Below are 19385 nucleotides of genomic sequence, written 5' to 3'. Positions count from 1 at the left end.
CTTGTCTTGGAAGAGGGTGCATGTGGAAGAAGTGTATTGTCAGTACATCCATGGCTGAAAGCTACAGCTCACATACACTTCACTCAGAAGAGATCTGGAAACACATTTTTCTTGGAAATAAATGTAGCTTCACCTACAAAAGACACTTGCAGGAGAATGTGACCTTCTCTCTTAGGTCTCCAAGTGACTCATAAACAAATCCTCAAAGATGTTTTGTGAAAGCAGGAGAACTAGCTTTTTACAGGCAAGAGACAGGCAAAAGGGACATTCAATACATCAACTACTACTTGGTGTTGATGTTGAAGAGTGCATGCAAGATGTTTTCCATTACCATCTGTACGGCTGATTACCTTGTCAAGTGAGCAGTTTGCCTTATCTCTCTCTCTGAGTGACCACATTCACACCTCCCTCGGGACCTCTGCTGATAACAGACTATTGAATATCAGTGCATGATTGATAAGAACTGTAACATCCCATTGTGAGATGCTCCACCCAGAGGGAGGAGCCAAGCATTGCTACCCCGATATAGTCTGAGATTCTAAAAACTCCAGCAGAGCTTCTCCCCAGGGGATTCACCAGAGGAACAGCATCTGCCTTTTCCTCCACCGTATCTCCAGAGGAAGACTACATCCTTCTCTGCAGATCTTCCTTACTCCAACAGAACCACACTTGATACTTCAGAGGACTGCAGCCACATTTTCAATCAGACTACCACCCACACCCTGACCAACAGGGTGCCAGGTTGGGTTCTGACTCTGTCAGTGTTGTTCTAGTGGACTGCATTGTTTATTTTATTCTTTGTTTTCTTCCCTATTAAAGAACTGTTATTTCCTGCTCCCATATTTTTGCCTGAGTGCCCCTTAATTTAAAATTATAGCAATTCGGAGGGGTGGGGAGGGTTTACATTCTCCATTTCAGGGGAGGCTCCTGCCTTCCTTAGCAGACTCCTGTCTTTCCAAACCAAGACAGTCGAGAAATCAGAAACACCAAGCAGTACAGGTAAAGCCCAACACCTCCCATTGTGGAGAAAGTCAAACAACATTCAATTCCATTTAACTGCAGGTAAGATTTCATTCATCATGATCAAACCTTGTTTGCAATTGCAACTAAATGGTAAACTAACAGTAACAAGGGAGGTAACTATTGTGCCACAGGAAAAGATATAGTCTTCGTCCAACAAGCTTGTATCCACAACAGAGGCAAAAAAAGAACCTCACAACATCCACTGGGTCCTTCCTGCTGAAAGAGACTCTGGAAAGAGCAGAAATCTCTTTCCATACAAAATGCATCAGCTGGGACCATACTCCTTATTTCTTGCTAGCTGAAAAAGTACAGCAGTGTAACATTTCAAATGTATACTTCCAGCAGCACATTACAGAACCATTCCCAAAGCCTTCACAGCATTTGGAAATACAGACTCATTATAGAGCTGCTCCTTCCTTTGTTTTGCTCAGCACTTTATCTTAAGAAGGCCACTGACCCCTTCAGGAAGGGGTTGTATTTCACATGGGCTTTCCAAATACTGCCATTAATAACAAGTGCAGAAAATAAGGCACTTGGAAGCTAGTATTCAAGATAAAAATAACTCATTCAACAATGCTGACCAAAAAGCCTCTCTTGCACTGCACAAGCTACAGCAGCAGCCTTGTTTTCCAGTATTGGTTGGAAACTAGCAAGGGATCTAGAAAAGAAAAACAACACATTCTCTGTAGGCACTTACTCATAGTAACAAGGAACCCATTATTTCTTCTCCCTTCTATTTATTCACCTCACCCCACTGTAATGTTGTCTTTTAAAATGAGTAACCTTTTATTTATAGTATCATTTAGCAAGGCTTTTCCCTGCAGCCTACTGCTTTGAAAAATCTATTTTCTATGCAGCTAATTTTTTATTTCCCCCTTTAAAACTGGAATCTGTCTCCTCAAATAAAACTCTTCCACAGACAAAGAGATTTTGGAGACAGAAACTTAAAAATTGTCATAACTCTCCTTTTGCTGTTTCATGAACATCTCATTTGAAGTGATCCTTTTTATATGCTGAATAACTATACTCCTTTTTGTATGAACTCTGTCTTAGCTGCGTCCTGTTACTCCGAATATTATCAATAACATGTAGTAATGACTGACTACCTCTACCATAATCCCACCATCAAAGTCAATTACTTCCCCAGATTTGCAGCAGTAAGTCATGTACAGTATTTTATTACATCCTAGAGAAAGAAAAAAAAAAAACCTCTTCGGCTCATACTTATAGTGCTAAACATAAGAGAGCTTGAGATTTATCCCTAATGCTGAGATAAAATGCGATCAACTGCCTCCTGCCCTCACAGTTTCAGACAAGGCCTTCCCACACCAGATTGATCAGAAAGAAAATTCCTTGAGCAATCCAAAAAAAGAGCCTGAGAGCAAGATCATAAAAGCAGGACTGTGGACTAGCAAAACACTTCAGCTCACTCTATTATTTATCAGTATGAATTTCTTCACAGAGACTGTGCCTGTACAGATGAAAAGGAACAGTAAAGAAGCAGAAAAGGTTGTTATTGCTTACAGAGACACCTCGTCTGAATAAGTACTCAAGACTATTCTATAGCTGTCAGTTAAAATGTAATATTAATTATGCAGTCTCCCTTGCAAAACAAAGCTGTCCATGGTTTTCAGCATAAGTCTTTGCTGGTGATTTAGTTTTAGAGATTCCAGGTCCAGAAACTATCAAGGGTATCAAGGATGCTATAATAACTCCATAACTTAAAAAGACATATTTTAATTTTATAAGCTTTTTAAGAACAGGCATTTTCTTGTGTTGACTGTCTTAGAAAATAGATCAATACAATTCAAATACCAAGTTTCTTTTAACCAGAACAATTTGAATATGACATGTTGTGGCCACAATTCACAAGGATATCAGGCAAGCTTCTCCTATTAATTACCAGTGCTTCCTTCTTTGTAAAGTCTGTGGATCTATATAAACATCAAGTATGAGCCAGACCTCCATCAAAGATCAGGAAAGGAAAAGCTACAAATGTCTGCTCTCCCACAGACAACTAGAATTAAAAAAATATGCTGGAGAAGTCCAGACAGTAGCAGGGGGTATCACTGTGACCTGACAAAAATCTTTACCAGTGCCTCAGCCAAAATTACTTAGCTTGCTGTCAGCATTCCTTGCTCTAATAGTCCCTTTCTTACTGATTCATATTCTTTCCCATGTATTTCACAGATCATTAACTCTCAAAATTGTTCCCAAACCTCTGAATTGCAATCACAGCAGAATTACTAGCACTGTGTACACTGGATCCATCTATGATGTGTTTAAGCTACAATACTCTACAGTGAGGCTGGGTCCAAGGAATTTTATTTGTATGTGCTGTCAATTGTATTAAAAATGCCACTAACACTCTACTAATAGATTTTTAGAATTATTTTGCAGAAACGGTGATGCTGAGATTAGAATTACATAAACACTAAAGCTCCTAAACAAGCTAGGAAGGATAGCCTCAATCATCAGACTCAATACTTTGGGCATAATGCAGGTTCCTGAAGTCAGCCTACAATTTTACAGTTGAAATGTTATGCTTATAGTTCAACACTTCAGCTATTCTAAGGCAAATCCAAAACTATCACTTAATGTGATAGTTGTATCATAACCAAGCCCATTTCTTACCCCCAAAGCCTTCAGAGTCACATAGCTGGTATGAAAAAATGGATTAAGAAAGTGGAAGGAGAATAAAAATTCTCCTGTAACATCCCCTAGTGACTTGAAGTATTTCTTCAGCTCTGGAGAATTTCCTTATAGGTCAGTAGTATAAGAGAAGAAAGAAATCTAGTTGACAAAACACCCTTAATATGCACAGCATTTTAATTGGTATGTATTTTTACATAAAACACACCTAAGCAGATGATGCAAATCCCTGCTATGAAGGTAGTATCAGATTCTAGTCAGTATTTGAATTAATCCAGAGTATTGGCACAAACATTAATACTTAGATTTCCAGGTAACTCCAGAATGTCAAATACAATCTTTTAAGGTTTCACAGATAACTGAATGGCAAGTCCTGAATGAAGCACAAAATTCACACTGCGATAGTGTGTGCTGAAACTCCCCTCTCACCACTTTTTCAGGTGATAACATTAAGAAATGCTTAATTCACAGGGTCAAAATAAGTGAACAAAACAACACCACCAGCAGAAAAGAACACACTAAAAATGCCTTGGTCAGGACAAGCTACTGAGGAACTGACAACAGCAAATAGTCAACTTTGACTAGACTGAAAAACCATTCTGATTCAAACAGGCTGTCTGAAGTATAATGCAGAAGGTTAGTTTTACTTCACATTTTTTGGAAACACTATTATGTATTTAAGGTACCTAGCATGTGCATGATGATGGAAATCTTTCTAATAAATGACCAAAAAATGCAAAATAACTTTGCCTGTTTCTTATTTTTATTGAAGCTGAGAGATTCTGGAAATATTTTAGCTTGAAATACTGCAAATTCGACTGTTTGGGGCTAGGTCACTCCTGCTGAAAATCCTCTTAAAAGTACAATGCTTATCTGCATAGAGGAAATCAGACCCTTTCAAAAGGTAAGGTTTCTTCCACTAGTAACACCATATCACCTAAAAACTGCTCACCCCCTCTCTTTTCCTCACACCAGCTCAACAGTGTTTCAGAATATAGCTGAACTTAGGACAAGCTTGGGCAGACTTCATGAACCCATAACAAAGTACAAGAAATAAGTCACAGAGCTGCCTCTAGGACAGACAGGCCATTTGCTCACTCATAATGAGTTTTTACTTAATGTACATGTGCACTGCAGTTCCACCTTATAAACCTTTCCTATTCATTGTAAATCCTGCATAAAATCTCTGAGATGCTCTCACGACTCACTCTGTGGTTTTAAGATACAGCCCATGATTTTAAAAATTACCTACTCATGCTCTTTTTAAAGAATACTGCAAAAAATGCAACACCCTAGAGCAGGAGAATTTCTCATAAAAACTGTAATCTTCAACTGCAAATGGGTTTCCAGACTGACAAGGAATATTTTGCTACAGTGAAATACTGGAGACGTCATCCTGAACGAGAGCAGTATCGCCATGTTGGACCTTAAATGATTTAAAAGAGAACAAAGGAGACAGAACCTCTGCCTTCTCTGTCTGCTAGAAGAGATAAGACAAAATTACTACACTATACTAAAATAGCATCTCTTAAAGTCTCACCACTTCAGCTTGATTCTGTTTTCAAGGTTTATAAAGTTTATAGGTTTATAAAAATTTACTTAGAATTTTATAATTTAAAGGTTTAAAATTCTATACAATATACTATGTGTGATTTATACTTTTTTATATTAAGGATGCAAATAACAAGAAATACTGATGTAATTTTCTTTAGTGTGCCATATTTGCTAATTGAATAGTCTCCTAGAGCTTAGATGAACCACAATTAAGCAAGATTTACTTACAGGTAAACAGTCAATGCTACGTTAGTTAATGATGAATTTCTACTTGCTGGCATGTATAATTTCTTAAACATATTTTAAATTGCATTTTTATCCTCATGTTACTGTCTTTGTCTGAAAACAGGCATTACACAGCTAGATATTCATTAAGGTCTGTAATTTATACCTACATAATTTTAAGACATTTCAAAAGTGCTTAAAATACATTGCTTCTATGTAAGTACTCATTAAAGACCTTTCCCATTCTTATCTGTATATTCTGATTTTGATTATTCTCCTTCAACATTACACATTTATCAGGAATGGCTTTATTCAATCCCATTGACTTTTAAGCACACTAAGGTCACCTCAGTTTAATCTGTCTAAAAACTATTTACTATACTGAAAGACATATTATACCTATTAAGAACACTAAAGCACATTTTCCACAAGAAGACTGCTCATCTGAAAACACACAACAGATGGGAGCAATAAAACCTTTCCATTAAAGAAAACAGATTTTGCAAAAACACGGTAAGTGCTCCTACTTAAGACGTTCTCTTTTGCCCTCCTCCCCCTAAATACACATATTCCAGTCTTGCCATACATTGAGCCTTCAGTAATTACAGAAAAAACACCGAATCTGATACAAGTTCAATACCTGCTTCATGTATGCATAGCACATGGTCTCTGCAACCCGCTTTCCTTCATCATAGCAGGCTCTTGGACCTATTGGATTCACATGCCCCCAGTAATCCTCATTTTGAGGGTGAACTTCAGGATCTATGGGGAAAAGAAACCCACCTTAGATTATGGTTTATCAAAAGATGATTATAGGTGATGAAACTTTCAGTAGAGCATTTGTGTTATACAAGTCAGCACATCTCTCTGAATTCTGCACTTTAGAAAATCTTATGTTTTAACACAATTTCTTTAAAGTGCAATCATTGGAAACATGAAAACAGCAGTGGCAGAAGATGAAAGACTAGTAAAATAACTGAGTACAAGCAAACAACAGCCAGCAACTGCTTTCCCTTAAAGAGTGTGTGAACAGAGGGTTAAAGGCTCAAGGACATAAAACAACTTTTACCTAATGTGCTTCAGAGGAAATATTATAGGGTATGTAGGCAGCAGTTATGTAAGAGGCATTATAGGTTATGTAGGAAAGTAAAACATATTCAAATTTCATAAAATAGGAAACAAGGAAAGAAAAATAGAGAAAATAGAGATGTACTGCATTTCTTACTGAGGTAATAGTGATGCACCACAAAATACTTACATTTCTTCTATTTTACCCTAAGCATTTTTACTAGCTATGACTGGGCACAATCAGGTTAGACAATCCTTTGGTTTGATCCAGCATAGAAGTTCTTGATTATAAAAAACAAACAATCAAACATCACCTAGGAACCTTACTAGTGTGTGCTTTATATGCTTGAAAAATTACAAACAATTGGGTAAATCTCCCTCTCTGTTGTCTTTAGAATGGTATAATTTCTACTGGGTTTGAAGTTTGCATACATTACTACAGAACTTCCTAGTGCTGAGAGCTAATTTTTTGAAACAACCTTGACAATCAGTTCTGATTAAACCTTCCAGATTTTATGCTGTTCAGACATGATTATGAATGAATTTGTGCCATATGGCAGCCACAGAGCAATGGTAAATGCACAGAAGTTTTACATTATTATAAAAACTCACAACAATCTTAAATAGGCCTGAAAAGATGCAGTGGGAGAGGAGATACTCCAGGAGGGAGATTGTTCAGTTGCAGAAGAGTCCTTGGGGCTATCATTTTTCTCTGTAGAGCCTGACCATAGATAATCTAAGGCTTGGGAGTCAGTAGGAATGCTGCACATGCTCAGGCCACTTTGGCTGGCCTATCATCTTAGTGATCTCTTGCTTGGGCATTTACTTTCGGTCTTCTGAAGCTGCTCCAACAAAAGTGTACACCTGGAGCCATGTTCTTTGTCCTTACTCACTTTTTGCTCTCAAAGCTTTGTATCTTGTACCTTTGAACATTTTTTGTTTACTTGCTTGTTCTTTTCAGCTGAGACTCAAATCTACTCCCACTGAGCAAGGTACTGTGCCTGTGTATCTCCACTAATCTTTTTGATTAGTGCTGTTATCAATTATGCAATAGTTCAGAACAGAAGGAAGTTTCTCTAACAGGCACAGAGTCTGTTACAGACCCTAAGAAGTACTGAAGATTCTTGCTGCATCCAGTCACCATTCTATCCATCATTCTTTCACTCCTTCATTTCTAACAGTAAGAAGATGGAGAGCATTCCCAAATATTACATTTTAAGAGACACCAGAAGAACCTTGCATGCACAACCAGCATTTTCTTAGCTTGGAGGTTATGTCCTTTGTCTCTTACACACCAGAGCAATTGCTAAATCTTAATAATACAATTCCTATGTGATGGGGAAAAGATATGCATATTTACTATTGAAATCTTTCTTCTCAAGTTTTCATTATGGCATCTGGACTTTGGAGTACAACACTCAATTTTCCCACAAGCCCTTTGGAAAAAGAGACATAAACCAGGACACGGGAAAAATATGGACAACACTACAAGTCTCCTGCCACCACTCTCGACTAGATACATAAAGCAAGCACTGTAAATGCCCTTCTCACATTTTAAACTGTAAGAAGAACATCTCTTAAAAAAGCAAGCTAAGACAGTGATGAAAATCTATCATTCTGGTATCTGACAAAAGATGTGTAAATATCCTTTTACACAATCATATCTGAAGAGCTCTAAATACTGTTTTGTTCTTCTTACCTCCATAAACCTCTGATGTAGAGGCCAGCAGCAGCCGTGCTCCAACACGTTTAGCTAAACCTAGATTTTGGGCAATGGGGAAAGCAGAACATAATTAGAGCAAGTGCAAGAATCTTTCACTCATGCTAGCTGCTTTAGTGTGATCCTGTTTTACATGTTTTTAAAGAGAATTTGATTTCTCTCATTAGGCAAATTTAGCTGTAAATCACATTCATAGCCCCCATTTCCAAACTAGAAAACTTAAGAAATAGCAGAGCAGCACCTGCATGTGACGAGTTTGCTTCTGGGACTAGCAGTTGCACTGAATTAAGATCCAAGAATTTAATCTATTACAATCTAAATAAAGGCCAGGGAATCATTCCACTTAGGAAATCAGGATCTTGAAACAACATAGTATATTATGATTATCAAATCTTTACATAGATTAAAGACAACCCCTGTGAAGAAATTTGGACAGAATAACATGTTATAGGACAAAAATCAAAAATTTCTCCTTTTAAACTGCTCTTTTAAACTGCTTGGACCATCCTACCCATCACTTGAGATTATCCTCCATTCCATTTCAATGGCTTTCTGGTCTTCAAGTTGGCATGGCAAATCAAATAAATCTCTCACCTCTGTCATTCTGGTACCTCAATAGCTTCTGAATCACTTGATTCTCCAAACTGTATCACTCAAATAAGAAACTCAGCTATGCTAATGCCCAGGAGTTTTTCTGACTCAACAATTCTTAGGATCACTGACACTCAGATCAGCCTGCATCATACCAAATGGCAGAAAGATGGGAGGAAAAAGTAGTGAAGTCTTGAGGCCTTCTTTTCACTGACCCATTCCCATCATCAAAACTAGCAGACAAAGCTGAAAATATGGCCTTGTAATTATACAGCATGATGCTTGACATTAAACAATTTCAGAATTTGCTAGCCAAGGCATGCACAAGAGGGTGCACTACTCCAGATGTCTGCAGTTTAAACCAGTGCAGTTCCACCTAGTCCAATGTTTGCTGAGGTGGAAAGGAACACTAACTTATGGTAATTATGGAAATGTTCCACAGTCACCAAAGTGAAAACTGCAATCATGAACACAACTGTGCTATAAAAATCCCACGCTCTTAATTGTTCCTATTACTTCTGTAATTACTGCACACTCCATAGCCAACTTACAGGCACAAAGTTCTTGTCCTTTGACAGCCACATTATTAGTGTTCATTTGCAGATATATTTAAAGGAAAACAAAAGTCTTCAAAGAAGGTAAAAATACCCCCAACCTTTTTTTGCATAAAGAAACAACTTTTTAAAATGTACAACTCATTTGCTTCATCCTCCCATCTCCCCAGCAACTCTATCAGGATTATATGATGTCTAACCAAGTTAAGTAATAAAAAAAAAATCCACTTACCCAGCATGTTTAATGTCCCAATAGTGTTGGTCTTCAATGTTTTTATAGGATTATACATGTAATTAGGAGGAGAAGCAGGAGATGCTAGATGATAGATCTGGTCCACTACAGAAAAATGGAGGGGATAGCATTATTATTTTCCCACATAAGATATTAAATGAGAAAGCACTGAAGTAAAGAAATAAGTATTCCTTTATGCACTTCCTAGCACTGGAACCCAGCCCTTCCTGTATTGCTACCTACAGATGATATGTACACAAACCTGTTGTAACTCTAAGAAAAACTTAATTTTCAGTAAAACCAAACCTAGAGCACAATGTAATATATTGACACTGTTGACATGGATATAAATGTCTGTGTTGGTGTTCACACTTTTCCACTTATAAAAAATTCAGCTGAGAACTTCCAAAATGTTTAGAAGCTGCAAAAGTATTTGTAGCATTCTGTTATCCTCAAGTTTTTAGTGGCTACAAGCTTCAGAGTATCATTCTAAAATACACTGTGAAGCAAAAATGATAGAAACATTTTTTCAATATTAAGAGAAACTTTCTGGGAAAAATAAATACTGTATTTTTATTTCTAGAACATCTGTCTATGAAACATTAATCAGTTCTGTATTATTTATATATTAAATAGCAAGATACAAGCATGCAACTTTTGTCTTTTTTTCCCCTGCTACTTTTGTCACATATATGCAATGTTTGGATAATACAGTATTTTAGCTTTAATTAAAAAAAAAAAAAAAAAACCAAAACCACACAGATCAAAACCCAATACAGATATTTTGACACACTCCTCCACTCCATGATATGAAATACAATTAACCAAAGAACTAGTTGAAATTCATTGTCTGAGATGATTGAAGGTTGGAGGTATTAGAAACAAAAGGCTGTTGGAAACAAATTTGTTAAATTACAATAAAAACAAAGAAATGAAAACTGGATTCAGTGTCATAGGAAATATCTGATATTCAAAAGCTCAACCTGCAAGCCTTTCATAACATGACTGTTTTAAATATGTTAACGTCTTTCTGTCTTCTATGTACCTTGAATCACAGCAAGCCAGAGCTATCTTAAAAAAACCACCCATGGATAAGCAACTGCAAAAGTAAAAATTAAACATAAGCTCAAATGAGATGTTTAAGGAAGAACAAATCCCCTACACCAACGTCATTCAAGAAAAGCAATGAAAGGTGAAGCAATAATTAGAATGGCCTGATAAAAGAAAGGGAAAATAACTCCTTTGTGTTTTAAAAGAAAAGTTAGGGTTTTGGGTTGTTTTAAAGAAGACTTGACATTGAAACCAAAAAGAAGCTGGAAAAGGCTAGCTGCTATTCTGACAGAAGAAAATACTGCATGGCATAAGGCTGCCTTGCCCTAGAACAGAACACTACTGGTCAAACAAATGTTTTCTTTCTATTTCCTTAAGTGTTTTATTATTAAAAAGCAATAGAAAATCACAGCATTAAAAAATAATCTGTACTTTGACCACACGTTGATTTCTCATAGCCTTCTGTTGGGGGCTTTCACTTTCACAGTATCTGTGACATTATGAACTTTTTCCTCTAATAAATTAGTTTTCCTACTTAAAACAGGTTAGAACTCTACTTACTTAAACAGCACAAGCTGTATATGAGTTACATCTAGTAGGAAAAAAAAATCAGAAATGGTTTGAATTGGAAGAGACCTTAAAGATCACCTCAATCCCACCACACTTTCTGCTAGACCAGGCTGATCAAAGCCCCATCCAGCCTGGACTTGAACACTTTCAAGTGTTCATCAGGCATCCACAGCTTCTCTGGACAACCTGTTCTGGTGCCTCACCACCCTCACAGGAGTGATTCTGTTTCCTATCTCTAATCTAAACCTACCTTCTTACAGTTTAAAGCCATCTCCCCTTATCCTATCACTATATGAAAAAATAAAATATCAACTATGAAGTTATCACCTACTTTTAACTAGCTGAGAACACTGAAATATTAGAGGAATGTGCCTCCTGTTGAAGACTTCCTTCCCATTCTCAAATTTCATCTGACAAAGCAAGTATGCAAACCTTTGCTTTCTGACCTCTAATATAATTTTAAAAAAGCAGACTAGTAGGGCAAGAGCATAAATAAGTGGCTTGAATTATCCATGTGAAAGTCACCCCTTGTTTTTCAACAGCCTATTGAGCAATGAAAAAATGAAAAGTAGGTAAGCCTTCAAAGCACAAGTACCTCCTTCACAGTAAAACATCACATTCTTTTTAAGATAAGCACATGTTCTGGTAATAACACTTTAAAAATACCAGCAATATTGGCATGGTAAAATATTCAACCTACTTTCTTTCTGAATCCCTAATGAAGTGTGCTTGTATATAAATCAAGTTTTTCTAGATTAACTGTTATGTCTATTGTCTACTCGGCAAGCTTAGCTCCTGATTTTTATGTAACACAGCTTGGAGAAGAACACACTGGTTCATCTCGAGGAAGCATTTCAAAGTTCACTGCATACTGCAGCCCTGCATTATCACTTCAACACAAGAAATCCTGCATAATAATTTTATTCACTGATTAAATTCACAATGTCAAGTGACCAAAATAAGGAGAAATTATTTCAAGCCATACCTCACCCCAGAGAACAATTAACTATCAACATAAACATAACATGAGCTCCTAAGGCAAACTTAATGACTGTTACTGCAACTTTTACTGTCTTGACAGAGTAATGATATTTGACAGTATGCTCATGCAGATGCCACAAAATATATCTGCTTTTATATTGCCATTCTCTCTTTGGTCTACAGCTGTTTATCCCTACAGAGCAGGGATGAATTGCTGCCTAGAAGATGTCAAAACAGCCCAGAAAGCTAAAGAGAGACAGTTTTGGCAGATGTGTAATGCTGAATATTTATTCTCACATAAAAAGGTGCAGAGAAGTAAAATTTCATGTAGCAGGTTCTCTGCTATTTGTTGTTGAATGATCAGGAAACAGTACATCCAACCACTGTCAACTCTGGTGCAGCATCAAGAGTTTGCCACACAAGGCACCTGTAATACCAATACAAACAGCATCCAAAGATGACCTGATGCAGTGAGAGCTGGCAGAACAGAGTTCCCACCTCAGGCTCGATTCCAAGTCCTGCCTGCATTGCTAATGCAACTGAAACTTGAAGGAGTCTGTCTGCAACATGAAGCTAGTTAATTGTTTTGCATGATGAAGTGTGACATGGAATAACTACTCCTTACTTTGGTCACTGTGACACTGTAAACTTAAGCAGTAAATAAAGCTGGAACCAATTTTTGTGCTGGGGAAATGATGTAAAAATGTAGCATGGGGTAAATTTTAACTGGATTATTGAACTTCAACACACTTCCTACAGATGAATTCTGAACATGAATAAAATCTCCTAACTGCCTCAAGCTTTGCTTTAAAGTATCCTTTTCCCATAGCATGCTACTGTCATAAAACCAAAGACAAGGGGTAGACTGGAAGCTAGGATAAGGAATGCTCTGTAAAGATGCTGACTGATGCTTGCAAGCAGCAAGCACAACTCAAACACAGTGGTGCAGAAAAATTAACAAAGTAATTGCTGAAATCACCTACAGCCAACTCAAAGCTGAAGTCTTACCGGAGTTTTATGCTGTTTTTTTCCCACCTGTTTCTTCACAACCCTTTGTAAATTAGTTTTGACAAGTTCTGGTGGAATTTTTGGAAAGAGAAAAAACTTCAAAAACATTTTGGTCTGTTAGTAATTTACTGCCCAATCCTAACCTGTCAAAGTAGAAATGAACTCTTTCCTGCCTCCCTCTCCTTCCACTTAATTTTTTGTTTTGCGGTTTCTTTGTTGTTGTTTTTTTAATACTGCTAATTTTTGACACACAGCAGCCCATGCAGGAGTGGTTCCTTTAATGGCAATTCAGATACATAAGGTCAAAAATTATCATTCCTTTTGCTCCACAAGGATACAGCTAGGCTTGTGATCATTGAAGTGGTCATACAACTGTTAGCTAGAAACAAATGTATATAAAATACAAAACCCCAAAAACTCCTTATAATATTCAAGTTTATTTACTTTTTTTTAAACATTAAACTAAGTGTGAAGAACAGTGCAAAACAAAGCAAAATAAAGACAGAAAGCAAGACAGCAAGCAAGAAAGCACTCTCCTTCTTTTAGTGCTTCATTCTTGCTTTGTTTCGCAGCTAGCGATTGTTTTAAATGAAACAAAGGAGCTGGGGGAAAAAACCAAGGGTTTTTTTTTTGCCAGATGTACAGTTTTGCCATTCTCATTTGCCTCAATGTACTTTCCCCCCATGCATAAAGGCAAAAATCGATCCCTGTATGGAAAAGGTTCAGCAAGAGCAGAACTGGCAGAGAGATGGAAGATGGGGAATTTGTCAAGTGTCAGATGACCATCTTCTGGATCAGAGGACAGGCAATCAGGCAGTTACAAGACTTCTGCCTCTGGCCTGGGAAGGAATCTTTTGTATATCAAGCCTCAGACCAATGAAAATATAACCATTTCTCCAAAACATTTGGAGAATGCTGGACATTTCAGTAGGGTGAAAAGTTTCTACCACAAACTTTCCATATTTGATCCATCAAGCTGACAATGCTGAAATAAGAATAATTGTTTCTCATTCCACTTTCCTTCTATTAACTGTCAGGTCTGAAAAATACCAGCTTTTTTTTTTCTCTCTCAGAATTTCAGCAGGCCAGCTAGACAAAGCCATCCACCCAGTTTGGCTGACAACCTTGCACATTGTAGCACAAAGTTAACATTTATTTAAGATAGCAGGAAACTTAACTCTGTTCCAGCCAGAGCTGTGGAAAGCTCTCCAAGCTACAGCTTTTCAAAGGATTAACTGTTTGGTGCCTGGGACAGTATCTACAGAAGGTCAGAAAGAAATACATCTAGTAATTGACCTCCACAACTCTTTCTTGTTACACAAGGTAAAGAAGCTTTACAACATTTAATACAAAGCTCTGAGCTGACTTTGCAATAAAGTCATAGTTCAATTACTTAAAGAAAATGTGTGAACAGTTGTGCAAAGTGTTATGTTAAGGTCCACAAAAGAATAACAAATGATAACAATAAAATTCTACAAGTTTTATGTGTAGCTCGCATGGGAGACTAGAACTTTGTTAACTGTGAAGACAGCAGCAAGTAGTTTAGCAAGCACAGGATCAGAGACTACTGATAAAGAAAAATTAAATAGATTTGTTATGTTACAATTTTATTGGAAAAAAAGGCCAAAAAACCAAATTAATTTCAAAATAGCACAGACACAGAAGCTGGCATAAACATTCAAGTCAGGTACACAAGGTACACTGTGGCAAATATAGAAGTCTGTGCTCAACATAAGGTTTAAGTAACATATTGCAAGATAAACAGCAACTAATGTTTGGCAATTATGCCCCTCTCTATGTGAAAAGCTAAAATAAAAATCTCTAAAATTTAGCATCCATGGAATCTGCAATATTTAAATTTGTACACAAGCATTCAATCCTGTGTTTTCCTTAATTCTAAACAAAAATGATCAGTAAAACCGCTTGTCCTAGGGTGACTAGGAGAAAATACTCCATAAAACTCCAAAATACTGCCATAAAACTACTTTCCTTTGTATCATCTTCATTTTCTAGCCCTAATACTGCATATGTTCTCCATGCTTCGTAAGTATATGGTAAGGGAGAAATCTACCACCTTTCCTACGACAGAAAATTACCTCCATCTTCTATTTCTGCCTTCCACATGCATCATGGTCCCAGAAAGGACTAAACGGGTCACTAAGTCCAGTAAGCACCTGCATCCATCACTGTATTTACTAGTCAGGAAGCACTGAGCAGAAAAGCTTTGATCAAAAGCATACAAATAGGTTTCTACAGCTTGAATGTATGGACTTTTCCTGTAAAAAAAAACCCAGCTGTGCTGATTTCATTACTGGAGGTCAGGCCAGAGAAGCTGACACAGTGAAGTGAGACATTTCTATTGCCCAGAACCAAAAAGGACAAATACTAGTTCATTTACCTGATGCTAAAGATGTTGTCTGTAATGTCAGGCTAACTGGAATAACTTCATAAAGATTTACCATATTGCTCATACTGGAGCAGTTTTGGAGAGCCTCACACCAGACCAAGGCAGCACTGTACTTGGCTCTGAACAAGCAAAATAAAGTAGCACTTCTTACCCTCTCCTTGCCATAAACTTTCCTGACCATACAATTTAAAACCAGCAAGCTAATGTATAAAGCACAGAGAACGAAGACTAGGAAGGGAAAAATCTGGGATGGAAGTATGGAAGACAAAGGAAAAAAAAAAAGCCATGTATTAAAGACATCCTTGTATTTTTATCTGTATGTGTTTTGTATTTGTATGTGCTTTAAATTACCTGTGAGAGGACCTGAAGACTGAACAATTCTGGAATACTGTAGAACACTGTTTAGTAAAATGCTACCATCCTGACATCTGGAAGGCTGTTACTCACAAGAAGGCTATAGACTATTCTTTGGACCAATTTTGTGAGATTGTTGGTCTTAGCCTTAAAAATCAACTCTCAGGACTATAAGACAGAGAAGTCCTTAAAAATAAAAGGATTTTTTAGTCCCAGTCAAGCAAGTGATTTATTAAAATTCTATACACACTGTTACTTTACTTACCTATGTACATGTAACTAGCAAGTACAACACCTCCTGCAAACTCTGAAAGACAATATCCTTGCCACTATGTGTATCATGTGCTAACACCCTGTCTCTCAACTTGCAAAATGTGTTATTATATAATTTTTTAAACATTTTCAGTGAGAGTCAAAAGAGCCAAAACTACCTTTGTGTTCACAACAGTTACTGAAATTAGAGCTAACACTTAAGAAATGTTTTTCCAGAAACTGGACTGCTGGCATGCAGAATTAAAACAGAACAACAAACCAAGAGCAAAACCAGACAGTTTTATTTAACTGAAGATCAGTAAATCTCAGAACATAAGCCATAAAACAGCTGATCATTATCTACCACTTACACTTCACTTCTCTCTCACTTCATAGTATATTACTTAGGTAGTACACATGCACTTATTTTAAATAAAAGTTTTTGAGCATCAGAATGGACCAACTCAACACTGCTCTGCCCAAAGAGTTTGGGCAGCAGTTTCAGCTGTCACAGACTGCAATTTTAGAAGTATCATACAGTATTTTTCAAAACATCCTGTGCACCTTTGATTAGGGGAGTGAAATCAGTTCAACTGACTCAACTGTTCCCACTGTTGACTGTCAATCTGTGGCATTTTCAGGCCTGTTTTTATTTCAAATTTGTGGAAGGTGTAGTAAAAACAAAACAATGCTACCAAGCAACCAACAAGAAATACAAGGCCCAAGTGTGCTCCTGTGAAGCAGTTCAGCTGAGGACATCTTTCAGATACATCAGACAGCTGGGTTTAAAGGAAATGTGCACCTATCACTTTACAGAAGATTGTTTTAAGGCTTCCAAAAGTTGCTGAGGAAGCAGGAAGAAGAAACACCACTGGGAGAAGGATATGGGCTATGTATAACTGTCTGATTTTTTTTTTCAGATTTATTCAACCGCTGTGTGTGCCTAAGGGTAGTTGAAAACCGGACATCAAGACTGGGACCTGAGAGGCATTTTTTCCTACTTAGAGATCCAGTCTGTGGAATGATCATGTGCCTTCTTATGACATCACCTTGAAAGTGGCTTGGTTTTTCATGTGTGTAGTTTTGGGGATTTTTTGGGGTATATAGGCTGTGTATTTTTGGTTGGTTTTTTGGGGGTTCTTTTTTGTTTGTTTTGTTGGGGTTTTGTTTGGGTTTTTTTTTTTTGCTTTTTTAAAACACATATATTTAAGTATAACAATATTTCACAATAGAAATAGAGACTTAGGAGGCTTGAAGTGATATAAAAACAAACCCTTACTTTTTACTACAAACACAGAGTCAACTCGAATGCAAAGGTGAGTATAAACAAAACAGCACTAATGCTTATGTCGCTGTGGAAACCAAGTACATTACTAATAACATACATTTATTTAATACAGAATTTCCTTTGGCATTTTCTAATGCAGTTTATCTACTACCCTAAATTGGGGTACATCACTGTAACACCAGATAAAGCATTAATTCTCATTTGTTTTCCAATTAACATCTGTGAGTCCTTACAATATGGTTTGTAGGAACATGAGCCACAGTGCTCTCAAGTGACTATCTTGGGGCACTTGTAACCTTAATGAATGTAGAGAATGAGGCAGAAAATAAGTAAAGGTGTATTTCTATTTTTTTCCTGATACTACAAAAAAGAGTGTTAAGAGATTTTCTTTCCATACTAGCCTTCAGAAAAAACCCCTCTGTCTTCCTATACCAAAAAAGTGCCTATTTAATAGTGTATTAAAGCTGTATGTGAGGGATCAGGCTGAAATGAAAATATCTTTAAAAACACAGAACTGAACTATAATAGGAAAAAAGGGTTAATATAGCTATTTCCAACTTTTTTTTTACTATTTTTTATCTTTCAAGATTCCTGAACTACTTTCATTCCACAAAGAACTCAAAACCCTTTTTCTTCTGCTTGAAAAAAACAAAGTGAAAACTTGAGCATCTCCAACTGACATTTCCAAATGCTAAAGCAAATAAAATCCTAGTAGACGAGAAAGACATTCAGCACTAGAGATAACTACAGTTGTCACAAGGCTAAAAAATAAAATGTGTGTTTATGTGATTTATTATTGTCTCTGGCCAACCTAAATGAAGATCCAAGAATGCCGAGTCCCACTTGGTGTCATGGTTCAAAGATAATGACGCAGCCAAGGCAGATTGTGCGTAGGCACCACTGTGAAGCTGAAAGCTCCCCATCTTGAGACTAAATTCACTTTTCCGTATCCAAAGAGAAAGCACTGCTCTTTCTAGACCAAAAATGAGGTCTCACTCAGAAATAAAGTACTGATTATCCTCTCTGGAACTGAGCTGTCAAACAACCTTATATAACCTGGTTTAAACAGGACAGCAAATACAGAGAAATTCTTTAGACACAAACCTACTTTTTATCATGACTGCACAGTCATTCTAACTTCTATTTACAAGTAAAAAGGAGAAACTGGGAGTAAGGAAAGAAGTATCTGATCTATATGCCAACTTGCTGATCTGTTAAAAAACTGTCTCCCCATTGCCTCATTGGACTATTGCTCCGCAATTTACCATGTTCTTAGTGTACAAAAGTTAATTTTATTTTAACACTTAGCCATGCCAGCCTCAATTTACATTACTAGAAGATGAAAAGACATTCAATAAACTACCCACTGAATAACATGTAATAATTAGCTGTCAGGACTAAATAGGGAATTGGTGTCTTAATTACATAGGCCATAGGAAAGGAAGCTGAAGGATCTGAGAATTCCCATTCATTAGTGCCTAGTTAGCTGGGCAACAATATAGCAATGATGATAATTCTCAGAGAAAGTCTCACATGTAATCAGTCAGAAAGAAGGAAAACAATGGAAAAGATTAGAAAAGCTGACAAATTGATCTGGCTGAGGTATGAGCTACCAGCACCTGGAGTCAGTTAATAAGATTCTTGTTCCATTATTCTGTCAGTGGAAGCAGAAGTTTGAAACAACTTCTAAATAACAGGCAGTAACTGAAGCAGTGCATTGTCAGAACAGAGCAGGAGCATGTGTTTTTGCAGGACAGTTTCAGTAGTGTTGCCAGGAATTTATCACAAGCAACAACACAAGAGATGCAATTACTAGAGATATTTCCTGTGAAATTCCATCCACTAGAATTCATCAA

The 19385-nt window shown here is 36.9% G+C and overlaps 1 protein-coding gene across 1 annotated transcript in view; it reads right to left on the bottom strand.

Moving 5' to 3' along the window:
- The window catches only part of UXS1 (UDP-glucuronate decarboxylase 1), a 56216-nt gene that overhangs the window by 10332 nt on the left and 26499 nt on the right, over positions 1 to 19385 (bottom strand). Inside the window, exons 7-9 of the mRNA XM_030971860.1 lie at positions 9620 to 9724; positions 8222 to 8281; positions 6095 to 6216 (exon numbers count right to left, since the gene is read on the bottom strand). Coding sequence (XP_030827720.1) covers positions 6095 to 6216; positions 8222 to 8281; positions 9620 to 9724 — 287 coding nt within the window. The remainder of the gene's footprint in view (positions 1 to 6094; positions 6217 to 8221; positions 8282 to 9619; positions 9725 to 19385) is intronic.

Source organism: Camarhynchus parvulus, chromosome 1, assembly GCF_901933205.1.
Source record: "Camarhynchus parvulus chromosome 1, STF_HiC, whole genome shotgun sequence".
NCBI classification, from domain to species: domain Eukaryota; kingdom Metazoa; phylum Chordata; class Aves; order Passeriformes; family Thraupidae; genus Camarhynchus; species Camarhynchus parvulus.
This window is presented reverse-complemented; position numbering and strand designations above follow the sequence as displayed.